Source organism: Nannobrachium achirus (assembly GCF_963921795.1).
Source record: "Nannobrachium achirus genome assembly, chromosome: 6".
Classification (NCBI taxonomy): Eukaryota; Metazoa; Chordata; class Actinopteri; order Myctophiformes; family Myctophidae; genus Nannobrachium; species Nannobrachium achirus.
The window spans coordinates 65,253,446-65,277,912 of record NC_137815.1 but is presented as its reverse complement, the minus strand read 5'-3'; the positions used below and the strand labels follow the sequence as shown (position 1 = coordinate 65,277,912).

At 44.4% G+C, this 24,467-nt stretch overlaps 2 protein-coding genes across 2 annotated transcripts in view; one reads left to right on the top strand and one right to left on the bottom strand.

Moving 5' to 3' along the window:
- The window catches only part of LOC308287470 (aggrecan core protein-like), a 269,467-nt gene that overhangs the window by 185,343 nt on the left and 59,657 nt on the right, over nt 1-24,467 (bottom strand). The window lies entirely within an intron of this gene.
- On the top strand, nt 15,230-16,306 carry LOC308287249 (sodium/bile acid cotransporter 7-like; the record flags this gene model as incomplete). Its single annotated transcript, XM_080728365.1, has 1 exon — nt 15,230-16,306. The coding sequence occupies one exon, from the start codon at nt 15,230-15,232 to the stop codon at nt 16,304-16,306; it is 1,077 nt and encodes a 358-aa protein (XP_080584491.1).

Below are 24,467 nucleotides of genomic sequence, written 5' to 3'. Positions count from 1 at the left end.
AATCACTGCATTTGTAAGCGTCAATAAGTAACCTTCTCCCTCAATCTACATCCCAGTATGTGAAATAAATCGTCACCGTCGGACAGAAACTCGTATCTCCAAATTTAAGTAAAGCCCTGCTTCATCATACAAGGCTGTCGCACAAAAGTAGTGAAAACAGCCGATCTACAAGCACACAACGCCTCGCGGTGCGAGGCGTTGTGTGCTTGTAGATCGGCTATTTTCACTAGTTTTGTTAAAAAATAGTTTACTTTAGTTTAAAATGATAAATACAAAACGAACGGGACATCATGGACATACAAGGTTTACACCCGACAACGACGAAATATTACTGGTAAGCAGGAATGAAACGGTGGCCAAACGAGGCACTGCTGTGCTACATATACTTTGGATTTCAGAGGGTATTTTTTATAGTTGGGAATAAAATAGGACTGGACATCTCTCCCAGGATGCCGTGCGCAGATTGGAACGGAGAGGGAGGAGAGAGGGCTGTGTGCAGGGCTACAGCTGTGGCCGTTATCTCTAGATCCAGGGCAAATATGAAAGGCTAATGCAAGCAGACATGGAGAGATGCGGAAATGCACACACACACACACACACACGCACCCTTGTATACACGCACATAATACATGCACACAGTCACAGCAGCTTACTCTGATCTTGCACTTTGTATTTCACTCTGGATAAGAACTTCTACAAAATGCCTGAATTGTAAATTGTAGCAGGTGCTGAAAATGTGTTTCTATGCACGCTAGGTGTGTTGAAACATATTATTTACCTCCAGCATCATTTCTTCTCACCATACCGGTAGGTGTTACACACGCACGCACGCAGCCGCGCACGCACACCAATAACACCTTAAAGGAGTAGTTCACCCCCAAAACAACTTTTTTTTTTCTTATTGATTAGTCACACCATGGAGACTTGAGTTCAATAACATATTTTTGTATTTGTTGCATTCCTTAGACAAAAAAATGATTATGGTAAATTTACGCCCATTGTTTCTGGATGGGGACCCAAATGCATTTGGGTCTGAATCAATGGGGGTAAATTTAGGGTCAAGGGTCGAGTAAATTTACCCCCATTGATTCTCACACAAATGCATTTGGGTCCCCATCCAGAATGAATGGGGGTAAATTTACTATAATCAATGTTTTTGTCCTAGGAATGCGACAAATACAAGAAAATATTATTGAACTCAAGTCTCCATGGTGTGACTAATCAATAGAAAAACTACTCCTTTAATATACTGTACTTGGATGCAGACATTCTAACACATACATGTACATGAAAAACCTCAGCCCACACGCACTGCAGTAAACTATGCTAGACTCTGAACATTAAAATTACATCACAGAATCCATGTCCATGCTCAGCCATTTAGGGAAGTAAAGTTTAATTTGGCCATAACTGGAACTCGTCCTCTGAATGCCAAGGGGTTTTTCGAGCGTAACTATTTGAAGCAGTGGTCAGCACAGCTAGGGGTTCAGTGTCTTGTTAAGGACAGTTAGTTCGACCCAATGCCAAGATGGAACCCAAAACCTCCAATTCAGGCGACCACTCTGCCTCATGGTCCCCCGCCAAAGCAGTTCTTTGTGTTTTGAGAAGATGAGGTCTGCTACATGGACTAATGATAGAGTAATATCCATTGATGTTTTGATATGTACTGTATGTTGATATGTTTATCTTACAAGGGTTAGGGTTAGCATATAGACCCTTACTATGAGAAAAACCTATGCTTCTATGTCAGTGGTTCTCAAACCTTTTCATGTGAAGGACCCCCAAAATGATATGTATTTGGCCACGGACCCCCATCTCAAAATATTTAGTTCCTGGGACCACCAGAAGCAAAATCTGAGTTACAAACATTCGCTTTAAAAATACATTATATTTGCACACATTTTCAAGACTCTTTTTCAAAAATAGCAGATCTACAAGCTTGCAGCGCTGTGGCAAATGGAACCAATGGACTCTTACAGGTCCATTTGGTTCCAGAGTTACTCTCAAAATTACAATTATTTGGCCGGGGACCCCCTGGAACTCCCTCAATGACCCCTGGGGGTCCCGGACCCCACTCTGAGAACCAGTGTTCTAGACGATCAGAAGTCCTATAGATTGAGTGCGCACACACACACACACACACACACACACACACACACACACACACACACACACACACACACACACACACACACACACACACACACACACACACACACACACACACACACACAACAGACCATGTTGTAAGAACAGTCAAAAGTCTTTTACTTCCCCCTATTTCAAACCACCACTTTCCACAGGTCACTGCCCATCACGCAACCTTGACCTCCCGTGGAGGACTTCAACAGTGCAAAGCAATCTCCCGCATTGACAAGGAGGGGTCACAAATCACTCCCCGCGCCATGCGGTGCCGTGATATGAACATGGGTGACCATGTGACAGGGACAGAGGACAGAGTCCCCTCTTGCCACCAAGTGGGTCAAGTGGGCATCCATCCATCCGTCAGCGAGAATCCCCGTGCGAAGTCACCATAATACCCTAATGGCCGTCTGTCAACCTATCAACTGTCAAGTGGCCGGCGGATGAGCTGTTGCCACGGCAACAGCAATAAAGCCAGGAGGGCCAGGCTAGAGAATTAAGGCACGCACATAGGCTACTGCAGACTGAGTTTTATATCATATGGAAGGTTGACATTTAGGACGGCGCGGGGAGATTTGAGCCATAACCATAGTAAATATTGGCCAGAAAATGCGCCTCATCCGAGGAGATAAAAAATGTAATAAAACATGAGATAAGAAGAGGACGACCTGCTACCAAGAGGAACCTTTCACCATGCATATCGCCGTTGTCGGGTGGAAACCTTGTATGTCCAAAACAGTTCGTTTTAATAATTTAAAAAAATTAACTAAACTAGTGAAAACAGACGATCTACAAGCACTTGTAGAGCTTGTAGATCTTCTGTTTTCACTACTTTTGTGCGACGGCCTTGTCTGATGAAGCAGGGCTGTACTTTGCGAAAAAACATACAAATTTGAAACTTGGAGATACGAGGTTTCTGCCCGACAGTGACGATATAGGGCAGCTTGGATCACATGATGGAAAGATTGTTTGTGTACACAGCAAATAGCGGGCGAACAGAGCGGGCAAATGGGCCGGAATAATGCCTTGTCCATCGATAACTGGCTGAGATTCTGCATGCAGTGAGAGAGAGAGAGAGAGAGAGAGAGAGAGAGAGAGAGCAAAAGTGCTGTTGCATTATGCTGCCCATGCAGACTAAAGGCTGTTAGTTATTAATGTCAATGGACAATAACAACAATAATGATGGCTTCGCAAAAAAAGATAATGAACATTTAAAATGCAAGAGAGGAAAGAAGAGAGCAGGGGGCAGAAATAAAGGGAAGAAAAGACTCCTATGCTGCGATTCAGGGCCATGGTGTCCAGGGACGTGCTGGCCATTGGGAAAAGCGGGACAAATCCCGAACGACCGGTTCATTCCTGGCCGGTCCAGGCCGACCATTAGGAAAAAAATAAAAATAAAATGTCGGCCTTCGTTCCATTTTGGAGGCTGGGCGGCCAACAAAGTAAATCGTCACTGTCGGGCAGAAACCTTGTATCTCGTAAGTTTCAAATTTGTAAATTTTTTCACAAAGCAAAGCCCTGCTTCATCATACACGGCTGTCGCACAAAAGTAGTGAAAACAGCAGATCTACAAGCACACACCGCCTTGCGGTGTGCTTGTAGATCGGCTGTTTTCACTAGTTTAAATCATTTTTAAAATGGTTTTGGACATACAAGGTTTCCACCCGACAATGACAAATATAACTCATGTAATTGGCCCACTGGCTTGTCACTTGTCATAATCTGAAATGGCAAATCTTTGAGTAGCAGCAGCGGCCTCTACAACTCTTTTTCCCGGGCTGAATCAGGGGCCCAGCATGTCCCTGATGGTGTCATTGTGTATCAGTCGAAGTCCAGGAGAGAGAATGCATCAATCACAAGCCCATCCCTCCTTCCTGGGGTGTCACACCAAACTCTGGGCCCTGGGTACAAGGATTCACAGCGGGCCATGAATGCATTATTACGCCGCGTTATTTTGTGCTTTAACTATTGAAAAATAGCAGATATACAAGCTCACAGTCGTGGCACCAAATCCTTCTAAGGTTTTTTTTGAAAAACCTTTGTTTCTATATGTCAGTGGTGCTCAAACCTTTTCATGTGAAGGACCCCAAAAAAATTATATGTATTTGGCCACGGACCCCCGTCTCAAAATATTTTGTTCCAGGGAGGGACCCCCCAGAAGCAAAATTTGAGTTACAAATGTTTGCTTACAAAATACATATACAGTATTCAAAGACTTTTCAAAAATAGCAGATCTACAAGCTCACAGCGCGGCACTCGGTGCCGCGCTGTGAGCTTGTATATCTGCTATTTTTCAATAGTTAAAGTATAACATAATTAAGCCCCGGCCCCCCCTCCACCTTGGGCCCTAGTAACTCAGTCCCACTCCCCACCCCCTTGTGACGCCCCTGCCCCCTTCTATTGTTTACCCTGAGATGTGAGATTGAGCTCAGCCTTGATTATGGTGCTTGTTTGGTCCTGTGGCCGTCTCTTCTGTCTCCTCTGCTGGACGCTATCATTGATCTGACAATAATCCTTCAGCAACTGCAGCAGCTCGTGTCGCACGTTGGCCTGTGTCTTCTCATTTTGTACCGTATTATTACGTCACTTCAAACTAATCAAATGGAAGATGAATTGGTTGATAGTGAAGTACTGAAAGGTTTGCTGCAGATCTACAAGCTCACAACGCGCCGCGATGCATTGTGAGCTTATAGATCGGCTATTTATTTTCAAATAGCCACGGTATAAAATAAGGCTAGGCTATGTATGTTTTATAATATTAGAATTTATAGTAGTAATAGTAACTAGTAACTAAAGTTTTCAAATAATTGTAGTGGAGTAGCTTGAATCTGATTTTGACCCGATTCTATAAGTGTCTTCCTCTAAGGTTTTTTTTGAAAAACCCATGTTTCTATGTCAGTGGTTCTCAAACTTTTTCATGTGAAGGACCCCCAAAATGATATCTATTTGGCTACGGAACCCCATCTCAAAATATTTAGTTCCTGGGACCAACGAAAGCAAAATCAGAGTTCCAAACATTCGCTTTAAAAATAAATATATTCACATGCACACATTTTCACGACTTTTTCAAAAATAGCAGATCTACAAGCTCGCAGCGCTGTGAGCTTGTATATCTGCTATTTTTCAATAGTTAAAGCATTCAATAATTCTAGGCCTAAAAAAACACCTTTCTGACACAACATGTGTAATTCAGCCATGTCAAATGGCATCCTTGAACCCACTGGCTTTGTGTTATTGTGGTGTCAGTTACACGCTCTCATTCTCCACCCCACAGAGAAACTCCAAGGGCCTTATGGGTAGGACAGAGAGCAGACCTGTGATTGGAGCATTCTCTTATCTCCTTAGCCCAGCAACATGGCTGGCAGGACCTCTGTTTGTACAGAAAATGCTGTGTGAGTGCATGCATGCATGCGTGCGTGCGTGCGGGCGTGCGTGCGTGCGTGCGTGCGTGCGTGCGAGCATGCGTGCGTTCAAGCGGGTGGATGTATTTGCTTGTTTGCTGGTCTGTAGAGGCTGCAGTTCCACAGTGCATACACATAAACATGTGCCCGTGTGTGCATTCATGAAATGAATTGCATTTGTATGTAAATGCATTTATCTATGTGTGTGAGAACGATAAAGGGATCACGGAGTTTACCCCAAATATCAAAGAGAAACCGCAAACGTGTGCGAATGTGCGTGTGTGTGTGTGCGTGCGCGCGTGCGTTTGAATGTCTGGGTCATATAACATTGAATTTGTGCCTGTGTGTAATCAAGTGTGGAAGCCTAATCCTCACAAGAGATTGATAGCAAATTCAATGCATGCCGGCAGCAGGGCCATGGTTGCTGTTTTCATATTTCTGCTGAAAACACAGTACAAATCACTGGAAGGTCTTACTGTAGCAAGCCACTTCTGCAATGCCAAATTTGGGAGAGAGAGATTTCGCTAAGCCCCACCCTTCTCCCCTCTCCCCTCTCCCCCGCAACCTCTGACATGACAGCTGTCTCATTGACGTCAATGCAAATATCATGGATTTGACACATTAAATATTAATACAGTTTTGGAAGCAGAGCTTCGAAATCCATTCCAAATCCGTCAACAAGGCCTGGCATACATTGGGAAAAAGAATGTGCATGACTATTAAAACAAAACAACAGTGTTTTATCATTGCGACCGCATGCGGGAGCAGTTACTGTGAAAACCTGCAGCAGTTGTGTCATGCTGTAACTCTAGCCTGTTACTCTAGCCTGTCACTCTAGCCTGTCACTCTTACCTGTAACTCTTTCCTGTAACAGCACATACACACACACGCATGCACGCACGCATGCACGCACGCACGCACGCACGCACGCACGCGCGCGCACGCACACACACACACACACACACACACACACACACACACACACACACACACACACACACACACACACACACACACACACACACACACACACACACACACACACACACACACACACACACACACACACACACACACACACACACACTCACACACACACAATCTGTCTCGTTTGTGCTGCTCCACACTGATTTCACTCAGCTGCGACCCCTGCCTGGGTGCATCATCCTGAGTCAAAGACAGCCCTAGAATCTGTGTATGTGTGTGTGTGTGTGTGTGTGTGTGTGTGTGTGTGTGTGTGTGTGTGTGTGTGTGTACATTGCCAGATTTACACAGAAAATTTTTAAAGTCTGTTGTTTCCCCGCGCACTGCGGTCGCTTCTCGCCTTAAGGCGTCTTACTTGTAATAGGGAAAACTACTACTGATTGATTGATTGAGAATTTTATTAGACAAAAATGTAGTACAGTACAAGTACAGTTAAACACCCTGTCTAAAAGGAACATCCCAAATAAGACCTTTTACGGTCTTTTTTTACGTTGGAAGTCCTCACTTTTCACCTGTCCATGGGAGAAATGATAACTACCTCCGTCTATTAGCACTTAATAAATATAGCTTACCTACAGACGTAAAAATGTTAACACTTGTGCAATATTTCTTTTTTTAATCCACGGCGATTCATGCGTTGAGCTTGTCTCACACCTTACCAGACACACACCACGCTATACACACACTACTTAGATCGATTCAAAAGTTGGAATTAAGTGACAGGCCTGGCTAGAATCACACTGTTCAGCTACAGACACGAACCCAGTTAAGGGAAAATATTTGATGACACTGGCTGTGGCTGAGTTGGAGCTCAGCTGCACTCTTTCAATATTGCATCATATTGTTATATTTCGCCGTGTTATCCATATCCACTTCCTCCAGTTTGCCATCTCCTATCATTGCTGCAAGCAATTATTTTCTGAAAATGTACCTGCCATTCCCTTAGAGCTACAATCCGGATTGGTAAATGATACATCATATCGTCGTTGTCAGGTGGAAACCTTGTATGTCCAAAACTGTTTGTTTTGTATTTATCATTTTAAAATTGATTTAAACTAGTGAAAACAGCCGATCTACAACACACCATGTGCTTGTAGATCTGCTGTTTTCACTACTTTTGTGCGATGGCCTTGTATGATGAAGCAGTGCTTTACTTTGCGAAAACATGTAAAAAATTTGAAACTTGGAGATACGAGGTTTCTGCCCGATAGTGACGATATAACATCAACCTGGGCTATATGGCAGGCATGCAGTAATGATCTGTGTAAACACCGACAGACAGAGAGCGTTGGTGCAGTCTGTGACAGCGATGTCAGAACTCAGAATCAATATGTGAGTTTGACCCGGATGATGCAAGCATCTCTCTCCCCAGTTATAGTGAGAGAAACTGTATACGTTTACAACATGATATGCGGAAACATCTGCAAACCCATGTCACAGTCTCATTCATTACAAAAGACAGAAAAGAGGAGGGCAATATTCAACCAGCATGCTACAACTGGACAACTGAATTCCCCCCTTGGGATAATAAAGGTATCTATCTATCTATGTATTGTGTGGAAAGCTTTTGCAGAAAATAAAGATGTGCCGATTGATCGGTGAGTGATCGCGATCGGACGATAATGCCTCTATTGGCTTTGATCAGTATCGGCTTTGCCTCTATCGGCTTTGCCGATCTACAAGCTAGAGCAGCTATTTTCACAATATTTATCTGTGAGACTGAATGTAACCTCAGCTTCAACTCCTTCTAGTTGAATTGGATACTAAAGGACCTCAGCCTGCAATCTTCTAATGTTTATATTTAATATACAATGTCAATGTTTTGTAAGAAGAATCATTACATATATACTGTAAATGCTGCTACAGTAACACAATAAAAAGAAGAATGTATGGATTTGACGCTGTGATCGGGTTCGGTATCGGCAGATACTGATTCCAGTTGATCGGTGATCGGTAGCGCCCCAAAAATCACAATCGGAGCATCTCTAGCAGAAAATATTCTCCTAAATATTCTGTAAAAGCTTTACCCACAATAACAAAAACACGATATGCTCAACCATATATGGGGTTTAAGTGGAACTATACACATAAAAAGCCTCAGTGTTAGTTTAAAAAGTGTAAAAATGAACCCACTAAACACTGAAGACTTTGCTGTGTATTTGATTTGTGCTTTGAATGTCACTAGCCCTGAATACCCTGAACGCTCCTTTGATCTCACAATGAAGTGGCGGACAGTGAAGGACAATTCATTCACTGCTAATAAATTGCATTAGCAGTAAATCAATTCTTCAAAGATACTCTTCAAAATACATTGTGTGTGTGTGTGTGTGTGTGTGTGTGTGTGTGTGTGTGTGTGTGTGTGTGTGTGTGTGTGTGTGTGTGTGTGTGTGTGTGTGTGTGTGTGTGCGCGTGCGTGTGTGTGTGTGTGTGTGTGCACATCTCAGTGTGTCCTTCACAACAGATTGCACTATCAATGGACACATCTTTCCAGTAACAGACTCCTCTAAGAGTAGGAGTACATTTTCACAACAGAAAGGCTAGGACCTTGAGGATTAAATGCTGTGTGCGTGTGTGCGTGTGCGTGTGTGTGTGTGTGTGTGTGTGTGTGTGTGTGTGTGTGTGTGTGTGTGTGTGCGCGCATGCGTGCGTGCGTTGCGTGCGTGCGTGCGTGTGTGCGTGCGCTGTGCCCTTCACAGAGTTTTACAGTACACTATTAAAGGACACATCCTTTTATTCCTTTACACAACAGACTCTGAAAGCATGAGCATTCAGAATAGAAAGGGTGGAATTTTGACATTTGCGTGCGTGCATGCGTGCGTGTTTGAGCGTGCGTGCGAGCGTGCTGCAATACTTTAATTTGTAACACTGTAAAAAGTGGAGTGCTGGGGTGAGACAGGGGACTTACATTGGCAGCTCATTCTCCAGAGGCCAAAATCTCACTGGACGGAAGCTTCCTGTGCAGAAAAAGAAATAAGGTGTGTCAGCACTTGTGCATTATAAGCCTGTACAACTCATTTTGACAGGTTATTTCATTCTAAACCAAGCTATTTTGCAATTTTGCTAGTGTCATTATCACAGAATTATATGATGTGCTAAATAAAGGCACTTAGCTTTAGCAAAACATGCCCACACAAGTACTGTATGTTTAAAAAGGACTTCTTCGATTAGGTAATGTTCTGCTCATCATTTGTAATCATTTCATTTCCTACAATCGAAGTGGCAATTTATTATATAAACTAAACATCAAGTGCTGATGTCTGCTAGCCTGATCTCAGTCTCAGCTCACGCAATAGTCTGAAACTGTGCCCTATTGTGGGCGATTTCTGGAAGGGAGGGGGGTGGTAGGTGCTTTGATTTTAAAAAACCCAATCACTACAGGTCTCCTCGTGAGCACCCACGTGAGCACCTCGTCTTCTAATGATGACGCTCTGATGATGACGTCACTTGAAAAAACGGGCTGCGGCGCGGATTGGATATTCGTTAGACCCACCCCCACCCCTCGCGCTCATTGGAGCAGCCGAAAATTTTGGCTGATAACTGCCGATTCATGTACTCAGCTCCAGACCAGAGAAACAGTCCACTCTGAGAGTGGGCGGGGTCTATGGTCTGGAAGCAGGCTAGATGTCTGCAACTCAATCAAATAACATTCGCTAGGTTAAACGAGACGGGTCTGTCTGCAGACCACAGATTAGGGGGCGGATTGTGGGGGGGATGCTATTGGATAGTATGAGAATGAATCAATCCGCCCCCTGGAATCTCAATCCACCCCCTATGACGTTGCACGGACGGGGCGGAAATGAGCCCAGGGGGTCCCCGGACCCCCAAGAGAACCAGGGACCACCCTCCCCACCCCAAACCCGAGTTAAGACACCCATCTGGGCCACTTTCCACCCAGCACCACCCTCTTCACCTCCGTGATGGAGGGTGTGCTCACTTTGTGCGGGAGGATTTTTCAAAGGACAGGGGCAGGGGAGATTTGCCCAGGCTCTGGTACCTCCAGAGCACCAGGGCCGACTCTCCACACCCTCTAGCCCGACTCGGGGCTCCCTCCTCGGCCACTTTCCACCCAGAGCCGGCCTCTATACCTCCGTGATGGAGGAAGTTCCCACTTTGCTCAGGAGAGTTTTACAAAGGAAGGAAGGGGGGAGAGAGCCTCGGAGCTCCAGGGCCCAGGGGCCGGCCCCTCACTGCTCGAGGCCGACCTGGGGGCCTCGGCCGAGGCCGAGGGACCACCCACGGACCCCCTGGAGCCCGAAAAAAAAAAAAATCCATAGCGGATACCCAAGCTCGCCAAACGCTTTAGGCTCCTATTCTACCGCCCTTTGGGCCTCGCGCTCGAGCCTGGTACCGTTGGAACCGGCTCGCCGCCCCGCACACGATGGTGCCATCGCGGACCCCCAGGGCCGACGCCAGGCCCCGAAAACCGGGCCTGGCGACCTCCAGGGACCACCGGGGACCACCAGCGGGGGTCCCCGGAGGTCCCTGGCGGGCCTCCGAGCACCGCCGCCCGGGGACCACCACCAGGGACCCCCGCGGACCCCCAGGGCCGGCCCCAGGCCCCAAAAACCGGCCTGGGGACCACTTTTTCTTCTAAGTCCAACTGGACTTAGAAGAAAAAACGGCTTGTCGTTTTTTCTTCTAAGTCCAGCTGGACTTAGAAGAAAAACGGCTTCAGTTTTTCGTAATAATTTCGTTTGGTTTAATAATTATAGTCAATCAATGGGAATAAAGGGCATAAAATGAGTGTCATACACCTTTAAGGGCAGACGGAGAGGATCCACCGGATGCTATTGGATAGTATGAGAAGGAATCAATCCGCCCCCTGGAATCTCAATCCACCCCCTATGAGCCTCACAGCCCGCCTCCCAAAAGACCCCGCCCATCTGTGGTCTGCAGACAGACCCACTTGGGTTAAACACCTATGGGTTAGAGCTGTTAAGTATAGCCCAAGAGGGCGATAGCAAGAGGGTGCAAAAGACCTGTACTTCCCGTTTCTGCATGACGTAGGGGAGACACCTTTTTAGGAGGCAGAAGCAGGTTGGAGTCTATTCATTTACAATGGGAGAGCTAACGTGAACACAGAGCAAAATAATAGTTCAGAAGCTATAGTCACTGAACTAAATATTGGACAAGATCATCACAAGCCACATAATATTAACAAAATTGTCATACTAAAGTGGCTTTTTTCAGCGACACAACAACTGAGAAAATCAACTTTATTATTGCTCTTTAGCTGTCCCAGCCAATAGCACCCACCCACTCTCGCGGGATCTATAGCACCAGTAAACAGGACGTGCGCGAGATTTGCCGTCAGAGCCGGCGCCCACTTAGGAGTCTATTTGTAGGATTTGTGTACCATGTCGCACTCTAGTGGATCCAATGAGGATGAGCTATCTTCATTAATTAAATATCTTTGGTATAGCTCACGTTCAAGCCTATATTCAGCCATCTTGTACAACATGATATGCTGGAACATCTGCAGTGCAAACCCATTCACAGTCTCATTACTGACATAGCTCATTCAGCTACACAAGACAGAAAAGAGGAAGGCAATATTCAACCACTTAAACCCCAGCATCTGTATGGTGTGGAAAGTTTTTGCAGAAAATACACAGTTGAAATCAACAAACACACAGCAGTAATTATAAGCTATTATTACCCGGTGAATTATAGGCGTGTAATGACCGCTCCGCTCTATAATTCACCGCTGCCTCATCAAAGACTAAGAACACCTGCTGCAGTCAGGATGCACTGTGTGAATGTAGTACCGTATCCAACTAAATTGTCAGCCATGAAAACAAACACACAGCGTCATTTACAACTAAACGTTGCTCTCAAGAATGTTTTTAAAAACATTTGAGGCAAGAAATAGACGACGTAGTAACAGAAAATGGATTTATTTGATCGGCACTTCCTTGTTTTCCAAGGCGACCTGTGGGGGGACGCCCAGCGCAACACTTGTGGAACACTTTCAGCCGTCTGTAAACAAGGAAATACTTAGTTTCAGTCAAATTATAAATTGTATTTATTAGCCGGGTAATAACCGCCGAGGGGTATTATCAGCCCGTCGTGTCCATATACGCCATAATGACCGTGCAGCAAGACCATATCGACCATAATGGTCTGGCTTAGCAAAACTGATTTGCGCAGGTGTCATTGCAGTTCTAATGCCACCGCCACCAATTCAAACAATCCATGAGTGTCACTTGTGACACGTGGCACAATATCGCTCCATTTAGAACCTGTATTGTTAGCTACACATGCTTATATTGAACATAAAAACTCAAACATGGATTTGTACACAGGCAAATGGACGAACGCATGCACACGCGTGCATGCACACACACACACACACACACACACACATGCATGCACGCACGCATGCATGCACGCACGCACGCACGCACGTACGCACGCACGCACACACACGACTGATCAGAGGTTTTTCTATACACCTGAGGATAAGAAAAAACAGAGGCGTCAATTGGGTATGGCAAGGTATGGCAGCTGTCATAACTTGTCTACAGCGGGAAAAAATAAAATGTACTTCTTAAAATAAATTGATCTTGCCTGTTGCTAAGGTATGGCAACATGACTGGTGTCTTGCACGCACGCCTTTGCGTGCGTGCAAGACACCAGACATGTTGCCATACCTTAGCGTTTGGTGAACTGACGCCACTGTAAGAAAAGATCCGATCTAATGGGGCTTTTAAGCCGTGACATCATTTTGTAGGCAGAGGAGAACTCTGCCCCCAGAGCATTTTCTGTCCCTCGCTATTTCAACAGATCCGAGACAAAAATAACGACTAAAGTATAATTCTAACACTTTCCTTTCAACAAGAAATTCTCCTCTGCCTACAAAATGATGTCATACTTAACAGCCCCATACAATCCATACATGGTTACCTACAGACCCAGACCGTATCAAGCTACTCTTCCTCTTACTGTCCTCTGTCCTACTTTGACTTTTTTACCCACTCTCATCCTCTCTTTCAACCCCACCTCCCTCTCTCTCTCTTGCGCACGGTTCAGAACACGTCATTGGCTTCTCTTCTCATCTATATTCCAGTCACTTTGACAACACCACCTGCAGCATTGACTAAAGAGGAGGCTGTGACAATATTGGATTTGAGCTCAAGTCGGCCCAAATCAACACAACTCACCAAGTAGCCAAACACGATAACACTCTCAAAAAGAGTTTGAGCAGTGTTTGACTTTCATTACATAATGCAGGGGTCTTCAAAGTTTTCAAGCCAAGGACCCCTTAGTTGAGAGAGAAAGATGAAGCAGGGACCCCCACTTTGGGACCCCCACTTTTCATAGATTCCATAGTTTCATCGTTTGACAGCACAATCATCATCATCGTGTATTTTGGATGCATGTCAATTTGTGTTTTCAGATATTTAACCACTTGAACCGTCAATACTTAATAAACTTGACCTTTCACTCTGTACTTAGTCTGCTCTTTTCCCCTCTACACCAAACCTCTTTGCCGAAAATAGCTGATCTACAAGCTCACAACACCTCGCAGCGCGAGGCGTTGTGAGCTTGTAGATCTGCTATTTTTGGCTACAGATCTCAGAATATGGACACTAGGGTTCAAGTTGTTAATATAAAAAGGATTGGAAGATTTGGAGGACCCCCTGTAGTAACTCTGAGGACCCCCTAGGGGTCCCGGACCCCCTGTTGAAGACACCTGACATAATATATTATAATTAGGGCTGTCACGATTCCAATTTGAATCGCGAATCGAACCGAAATTTACGGTCGATTCAGTGAATCGAAATCACAACCCGAATCGTGACGCACTTCTGTTCATGAAAATGTCAGTTGTTACGGCATAAAACCCAAAGTTTATATTGTTTATGTTTAACCTTTTGTTATTCTCATTCTCCTTTGTTATTCAAATACAAGTGACTTATTGAGAAACAAGTGTTTTTCTTTATAAATCAAGACAATAGCCTACAGTAAATGAATAGTCATATAGCCCTCAGTGCTGAAAAAGGAGGTTTAAAAAAATAGTATCCTATATTGTATCTAAAATCAATTGTGACCATAGAATCGAAAGTTGAATCGAATCTTGGATTAGGCATATCGTGACAGCCCTAATTATGTGTATAATATATGTATTGCAGTCTAGGTTCAGTTTATGCACGTTTGCGTGAGAGTAAAGCCCTTTGCACACAGGCGCGTTTAACCGCACGGATAAAACGGACAATATCATTTTTTGAAAAGAAAACAATGATTCTCTATGACCTCATGCACAGTTGCACACCGGCTCCGAATTAGCCGTGCGATGAGTGGCTGCCGCCGTGCGTTTTTCTCTCGATCGAACCCAGTTCGATTCGTGCGTCTTGTCGCATGCGGTAAAAAACTCATCACTCCTTTTATGACTCCTTTTTGGATCCGCTGCGCCGATTCCGCACAGCCTTGCACACCAAATCCAATGCGTTTTAGTCATGCCGCAAACGAAAAAAACGCAACTGTCCTGTGTGCAAAGGGCTTAATTGCCCATGAATGGAGGTGCCCAAATATGGAGTTATATGGGTACTAGCAGCCATCACCATTACGCCACGTCATCACCTCTATAAAACTGTACTCTTTACACGCAGACGACGCCCGTTCCTTAAAGATACATTGCAGTGTTTCTAGTTTGCTGGTTTGGTTCTCAAGCTTCCCTGCGGCTGTGACAACACAGGAACATGGATCTGGTCGCTAGGATCCGGAAGCAATGGTTTATCATCGGTATAGTGCTGGTTATCTTATTGGCCAAACTGCAGCCCGGCCTCGGCGTGCCGGGAGGTCCCCTGAAGCCGGAGATCACCATATCCTACCTAGCCGTGTCCATCATTTTCTTCAACAGCGGACTGTCTCTGAAAACGGAGGAGTTGACCCGTGCCATTCTTCACGTGCGTCTCCATCTATTTGTCCAGTGTTTCACCTTCCTCTTCTTCCCATCGGCCGTCTGGTTGCTCCTCAGAGCGCTGTCTCTCACAGTCATCGACCCGTCTCTGCTCAAAGGGATCCAGTCTGTGGGCTGCATGCCCCCTCCCGTCTCCTCTGCCGTCATATTGACCAAGGTTGTCGAAGGGAACGAGGCGGCGGCCATCTTCAACTCGGCGTTTGGAAGTTTCCTGGGCGTCATTCTAACCCCGGTGCTGTTGCTTCTGTTTCTTGGCTCCCCCTCCGCTGTCCCGTTCTCCTCCATCTTCTCCCAACTCTGCGTGACGGTAGTGGCGCCGCTGATCCTGGGTCACGTGTGTCAGCGGTTCCACGGAGAGTCTCTGGAGCGCCGTAAATTGCCGTTTGCGAGTATCAACTCCGCAGTTCTGCTGCTGATCGTCTACTCCAGCTTCTGTGACATGTTCAGCAGCGGAAACATCACCCTGGACACCACCAGCCTGCTGCTGGTGCTCCTGATCATAGTCTCCATACAGATCAGCTTCATGCTGCTGACGTTTGCCCTCTCCACCTGGGCTGGCTCTGGTTTCACCCCCGCCGACACCGTGGCCATCATGTTCTGTTCCACACACAAGTCACTCACCCTGGGCATTCCCATGTTAAAGATAGTGTTTGCAGGATACGAACATCTCTCTGTGATCTCAGTGCCTCTGTTGATTTACCACCCTGCCCAGATCATACTGGGATCCATATTGGTTCCCTTCATGAGAACCTGGATGGCCTCGAGGCAGAAGTCTCCTGTTGAGATAGGGCCAGATGATTCCAACACTATGGCCATGCATGCGTGTGAAGTTAACCCTCCAGCTAGTTCCAACTAGTCTGAGGGGCCTTGTCCACCAAAAGATCCTTGGTTCAAGAACCAGGGCCGTTCAGCTTTCTTCGAACCTTGGTTCGCGCAAACCGGGCGCGAACCGGCTTGCCTTTCCACCAGATTGAACCAGATTGAACCAGAGTAACCAAGGATTTTGTGGTTCCCGCTCCGAACCAACTTTTACGGTTCAGAACCAACTCGGTAAGCTATGGGCTGCCTGTGTAGTGTGTACGGAAGTGAATCAGTTGAAAAGTATTGTACTGTATGTTCCTGCTTGACCAAGAGCAGTGATACCCGTTCTCTGCCAAGAAGTTTAAAAATCACACCCAATGTGAAGTGAGCGGTGGTCGTGCTTTATAACGTCCTCAGACTAGGATTTGAGTCTAGGATGTACAGGCGATGCTACACACACACGTTTTGTTATGGCAAAACGCTGAGGAAAAAGGCTACAGACATACGACATATGACATCACTAGGCAAACATGATGCTACGTACACACATTTTCGCTATGGCAAAACGCTGAGGAAAAAGGCTACAGACACACGCACAGCCACTCTATGGAGCGGTTTACCACCGCTCAAAAAGACTATTCTATAAAGGTTACCACGTTAAACATCCACGTTTCCAGACGTTCCCATGGTAACACGATGTTGTTTGGACATTGTGGCGGCCCGCTGAGTGTTGGGGTGACTGATGGTGAGTGATAAGGCTCATAAAAGTTCATATTATGAGCTTAATCTTTTATATCGAGTACAGTATGGCCACGGTGTCAGTTAATGCTATTAATCATCATTTGAGCTGAGATATGGCTGCCATTGGTTGTTTGCTATTATGTGGGTTCAGAACAACCACGCCGTCTGTGTTGTTTGTTGTGATTTGATTACATGTGTGGCTACTGTAGCTGGCAAGCTGTCTGTCTGTGCAGGATGCATCATCTGCTGTGATTTCTCATATTTTATTTTAATTCATGATGTGAATATGCAGTAGCCTATCAATGCTTGTTAGCCCTGCAGTGTACATCAATTATTTTTATAAGGTCAGTTAGAATTGTGTTAACACACCCTACCCCAGTGTTTCTCAAACTTTAAAATTTCAAGGTCTCCCCTTAACTCTGACAGTGTACAAATGGAACCAACCAATGCGTGAGTGCGCATTTCATATACTGTAACAAAGGCTAACTTCCCATGCAGAGAGATAAGAGCAGTCCCACAAGAACATTATGACAACAGACCGAGAGAGAGACCTCGGCTGCCAGCCAGGGGGTTGCAGGTTTGGATAACACTTTGAAGGTATGTGGGTGCCATGCCTTTGGTTGCCTCGTAGTGCTTAGTTTGGACTCGGTGTGGGCAGCAACTAGGAGCCAATGCAGGGCGGGAGACGTGAAAAGTTTGACTAGTTGAACACCAGGCGTGCTAGTGTGACATTCTGGGTCATTTTGAGGGGCTTAATCTTTCAAGCTCCGCAGCTTCTGCCAGGCAGCTCCCGTTGCAACGAGTCGAGTTAAGCATATCAAAAATTACACCCAATGTGAAGTGAGCGGTGCTCGTGCTTGCATAACGTCTTCAGACTAGGATTTAAGTCTAGGATGTACAGGCTATGCTACACACACACGTTTTGCTATGGCAAAACGCTGAGGAAAAAGGCTACAGACATACGACATATGACATCACTAGACAAACATGATGCTACGTACACACATTTTGCTATGGCAAAACGCGGAGGAAAAAGGCTACAGACACACGCACAGCCACGTATAGGAGCGGTTTACCACCGCTCAAAAAAGACACGTGGATCGGAAGTGGAGGGCTGAGGGCGGACCAAACGGGCCAACAAAGCCCTATGTCAGCATTACAGTACCGCTTCGACTGCACTAAGTAAAGGGACACAGACATCTCCATATATGGGCACAAAAGGGATATAGACAGACGTGTAACAGGTATACTCTGACAAAGCCCCCGACACTATGACTCAGACATATTGGTCGGATCGACCAATGTAATCTCTAGTTACAAAAAACATCACAGTCTGGGCAAATCAAAAACCATGGATGATGAGTGACAACTGAGTAGTCTCGCATAGCCGGACAACTATTCCACAATCTCTGAATGCTATATAGAGTCTGGAACTACAGCTCCTGAACAGCGAGTAATGGAAGCTGGCATTTCCGTTCATGAACATATATTTTAAAATGTCATTTCTGCTAAGCAGCAAGCTAAATATGCTCAGATGATTTTTATTTATTAGGATAAATGTGTGCGATGTTAAAAACGAAATGGAAGTGGGGAGGAGGCTTCACTTCCGCTTTAACCGGATACTCATCATAAGACTTCCGTCGCCCCAGACTGTATGACGGGAGCATTTGCAAATCGCAGGAGTCAACAGTCTGGCGAGACTAACCACTGAGGAACAGTAGGCCTTGCTGAAAGCAAAAGACTCTTACAACCTCCAATCTGTGAGAGCCAATGGACAAGAAAAGTCCCTTCCACAACCCAAGACATCACATCACTGTCAATTCAATCTGTTACAGATCATAGCTGTCCCCCAGACCTGTGATAGCTAACTAACTTAAATATTTCTGCTATGCGTCCCTGCTGTACAGTTGTGAATCATCACTCATCAAGGACGATGATAAACGAAAGAAGAAGTTGTGAATGACAATACAGGAAGCTTGAACTTCTGTCTTATAGTGTTCTGTATTTCGGATTCATACTACGTACTTTGTAAGCTTTGACCGTTGACTGCTTAATAAATCTTCACGGGACTAGCTCTGCCTGCTGTTGCCTTGCATTTTTGTTCAACACTGTGACACTTTCATTTTCTTTATGAGACACATAAGCTCTGCTGTCGCCTGACTGCTCTGTCCCTGATAGCCAAGCCACAGTGGACTGAGTTCACTATAAGTCACACATAGTAAAGCCATACCAATTAAAACCGTTCAAGCACAAAGGTAGTAATTACAAATTACAATTGCAAAATTGCAAAAAAAACAAAAACACTGTGGTTAAAATTGCATCTATCATTAAAGAAAGAAGAAAATGTTACTGTAACTAGAGTACCTTCAGGTCAAAACACAACATGCAAATGTCAGCCCACAACCCGCTTAATGGCTTCAAATACACACAGAAGCTTCAAATACTTTCAACACGGTCAACTTTGGTTTCTGTTTGGAAAAACCTTCTTTCGTTTAAATCCTGTTGCATTGTGTTTGTCTAAGTTATTGTCTAAGTGTTTGTCTAAGTGAAATTGTTTACCAACTTAGTGACACTAACCTTAATCACAACCACACCAACTAACCTAACCTCAAAATCACAATCCCTTAGCTAAAAACGAATCCTAACCTTAACCCCTAAACGTAACACCTAAATGCCTAATCCTGACCTAAAGCTGAATCCTTTACTAAATGTATCACAAACCTTCTTAACAATAATAATAATAAATCCTTCATCAAAAATTACCATCCTTGTACGGACTTTTGTCACTACAAATGATTAATTTAATGATTCATTTGGATATGCAGGAATATACATTCACCAACTACAGATGTACCGTATAACGTTGTTCCCTATTGAGCTTGGCACATTTCCTGGGGCAAGCTGCCCAGATCACACATGTCACACGTGTCTTATTTTTTCACTCTAAAAAAAAACGCCTGCAATGTAGTGCATTTGAAACTACATTGCAGTGCACATCATGGGGTGATCACTGCTTGCCTCCTGTGAATTGTTTTCTTTTTCTTTGTTTATTTTCTGTTCATTTCGTTGCTGAGTGAGGTCAGCAGACAAAGTGACGTGAGTGAGATGGAAAATAACCTGGGTGAAATGTGCCAATCTCAACAGGAAACAACAGTATATGTTAAGTATGGGTAACGATAATTATGATAATGGTACAGTATGTGTGCTTTTTGCACATTTAAACGTGTACAGACAGAGATACGCCATCTACCAAGGATTCCTTGAATCATTTCTTAAATGATATTCATCCAAAAGTCACTGGGAAAATAGAGGATCAAATGAATAGGGGGAACAGATCAAGGGCGGTTTATTATGGAAATTGGATGGATGAAGAGTTTATTATCTCCCTACACCTCACTTCTCAACGCAGTTTGAAAGACTAATGTCAAACTTAAGTCTGTCGGGCAAAAGAAAGATAAATTACCCCTGAGCCTGTGAAAGAGATGCTTTAGACGGCAGGGAACTGTTGATTGGGCTGCTCATTAAGTGAGTGCATAATAAACGTCAGATCACTGCATGTCGTAAATCTCTCTCATTGATGTGTGGACTAAAACGTCCTTGTAGAAAGTGACATATCGTCGTTGTCGGGTGGAAACCTTGTATGTCCAAAACCGTTTGTTTTGTATTTATTTAAAAATGATTTCAACTAGTGAAAACAGCCGATCTACAAGCACACAACGCCTCGCGGTGCGAGGCGTTGTGTGCTTGTAGATCAGCTGTTTTCGCTACTTTTGTGCGATGGCCATATGATGAAGCAGTGCTTTACTTTGCAAAAGAATTTACACATTTGAAACTTGGAGATACGAGGTTTCTGCCCGACAGTGACAATATGTTAGGATGTTGAGCGATTGAGGGGGCTTATCCCAGTCCAGAAATCTTAAGATTTTCACCTGAAAATGTCATTATTTTAAATGAATGTGACGATCACACAAATTATTTGTCAATGTATTTTACACATAGACTTAACCAATTATTTGAAACCACCAATATCAAATTACACAAAAAACAATGCTTCCATCCCATAGGTGCTAAACAATCATTGATGCTCATTACTTACCGGCAGTGACCAGGGGTGTCACACCAAATTCTGGGCCCTGGGTACAACTTTGGGCCCCCCATGAATGTTCTTCATAGGGGGAGGAGGTTTAGCCCATTTAGACTGGGAACACATTATTACGCATTATTTTGTGCTTTAACTATTGAAAAATAGCAGATCTACAAGCTCACGGCGCGGCACCGAGTGCCGTGCTGTGAGCTTGTAGATCTGCTATTTTTTGAAAAATCTTGAAGTCTTTGAATATCTTTGACCTGTTTTTTTGAAAAACGCATGTTTCTATGTCAATGGTGCTTAAACCTTTTCATGTGAAGGACCCCCCCAATGATATGTATTTGCTCTGCGGACCCCCATATCAAAATATTTAGTTCCAGGGACCCCCCAGAGGCAAAGTTTGAGTTACAAAAGTTCGCTTAAAAAATACATATAATATTCAAAGATTTGCACACATTTTCGCGACTTTTAAAAAATTGCAGATCTACAAGCTTCTTGTATATCTGCTATTTTTCAATAGCTAAAGTATAAAATAATTAAGGTCCCTCCACATTGGGCCCTAGTAACTCAGTCCCCCCCCCTTGTGACGCCCCTGGCAGTGACACAACACATGCACAACAACACCACTGGATGCAGTGCAGCAACGAGATTAATTCCCCCCAATCTCCTCTGGCATTGCTGCACCTGAAATCCATAGTGAATTATCTTGCAGACTCTCTCTCTCTCTCTCTCTCTCTCTCTCTCTCTCTCTCTCTCTCTCTCTCTCTCTCTCTCTCTCCCCCTCCCCCCCCCCCCCCCCCCCCCCCTCTCTCGCCTGCTATCTTTCTTGCTCACACAACATGCCAAGCAGCGCCTGTGAGCTGGTACTCTGGAGTGACAGGGAAGAGGACCAAAACGTACGTTTGAGATCAGTAACATTATTCTATAGGGATTTTAATGCATCATTGGAATAACAGATGAGATCCAGGGCTGTATAGCAGCCCCCGAGGATGCCCATGGAATTTGGCCTTGACTTAGAGGTGATAGATTACAGTAAGCATCAGGCACGTGCACACATAGACATCAAAGGGGGCTTGAGCCCATGCCCTTTTATTTACTAAAAAGTGCCCCTCTCCAGACCATGAATGCATGTTTTCACTATGGTGAAAGAAATGCAAATGCCCTCTTTCCATGCCATACCTGAAGGCAGCATTCAAGAGAATTGCCTTGTCCAAACTCTCCTGAAGTTGAATGCAGCATCTTATGTTGAAATAATTGCCCTCTCTGTGTAGAAATACATGCCTTTACGCCACATCTCCAGTATTGGCTTGATTATTCTTAGTTCAGTGTGGTATTACGCAGCGAAAATAGCCGACCTCCAAGCTCACAACGCGTTGCAGCGTGACGCGTTTTGAGCTTGGAGGTCTGCTATTTTCAATATTTTCACCAAAAAGCTTGTAGTACATTTTGAGCTTGTAGATCTGCTATTTTTTAATTGGAATCCTGATTTTCTTTTTTTATATATATATTTTTAAATTGCAATCCTGAAAATTAGCATTTTTATTTCATTTCAAATGCATTTATATGTTCTTAATGTTATGAACTTAAATACAAATACATTGGACAATGAACATAAAAAAAAAGACTACTAGTCATTAAGCTACTATATACGGACTGGGTGCCATGGCATTAGTCCGAAGGTTCATTAGTCCTGAACCTTCGGACTAATGAACCTTCAGACTTATGGGCAGTCCCAACAGACTGAAGTAATTAAAGCGGGTCATGTTCGCATGTTTGGAATTGTAACAGCTGAAATCAATAACATAGTGTTCCGATATTAAACCTGCGGGCCGCATTAAGGGAAAGGTGGGGACCGCATGTGGCCCCCCGGGCCGCCAGTTGCCCATGTATGCTGTGTGTAGACAGTATACTCTCTGAAGTGTGACATGTCAATATCATCTACAGAATGGATAAATGCAGGAAGTGGTTATCATGGTTAATCCCCATGGTTACCAGGGGAAAACAGCCTAGTCAAGAGCAGACATTGCATTATATCGTCCACATCAAGAGCTCTTCAGCACCACTGTGGTGTGGCTTTGCCGCTCTCAGGGGCGTCACAAGGGGGGGGGGGGAGTGGGACTGAGTTACTAGGGCCCAAGGTGGAGGGGCCTTAACTATTTTATACTTTAGCTATTGAAACATAGCAGATATACAAGCTCACAGCGCGGCACCGAGTGCCGCGCTGTGATCTTGTACATCTGCTATTTTTGAAAGTCGTTAAAAATGTGTGCAAATCTTTGAATATATGTACTTTTTAAGCAAACATTTGTAACTCAAATTTTACTTCTGTGGGGTCCCTGGAACTAAATATTTTGAGATGGGGGTCCGTGGCCAAATAGCCTACCGGTACATATCATTTTGGGGGTCCTTCACATGAAAATATTTGAGCACCACTGACATAGAAACATAGGTTTTTCAAAAAACCTTAGAAGGATTTGAAATATTCAGACTCCGCACAAATTTTCACGATTTAAAAAAAAATAGCAGATCTACAAGCTCGCAGCGCGGTATATCTGCCATTTTTCAATAGTTAAAGCACAAAATGTGAGTGAATCCTTGTACCCAGGGCCCAGAATTTGGTGTGACACCCCTGACCGCTCTCATATCCTGCTGGGGATACTGTTGAAGGAGTTGAACATCACATCCAACACCGTCAGAAAAGCTGTGTTGAATTAACTCAAGTAGAAAGGAACCAAGGGTCAATTTAGTTCCAATTTGTAGGCTACTCTCTCTGGATTTATATTCTGTCTGATTTTGGCTAATGGTTATATACTCATCATAACTAGGAACCCCTAGGAATGTTTTCCCCTGCATGCATGACTGTGTTTGGTGTTTTGGGGATTCAGGCCGTGACCCCGAAAATAGTAATGGTCATGGCCATTGAATGGACCCACTCTGATAAGCACTTGGAATTGTTGAAAAGTTGGGGCATTCAATTTAGTTTGACTCAGCTCCATAGATCAGTGGTTCTCAACCTTTCAGGCCACGACCCCCAAAATAATCATATTTTAACTGGGGACTGGATACATTTTGGATAACACGGTTCTATCTATAGCAGATCTGTTGCGAGGCGTTGTGAGCATGTAGATCGGCTATTTTCACAATTTCTGCCTCTAATATTTGACAATTTGGCCAATGTTTGATCCATCATTTTAGAGGTATTAAAAAATCGTTAAATTGTAATTTTAGAAATGTGCAGATACCTCAAACTTTATGTTGGTTTGTTTACTGTTGAGTGACATTAAGTTAATCATCTGGGGAGCCCCCAAAATAATTTGGGGACCCCCCTGGGGGTCCCAACCCACAGGTTGAAAACCACTGCCATAGATAAATATTGTGAAAATGTGTG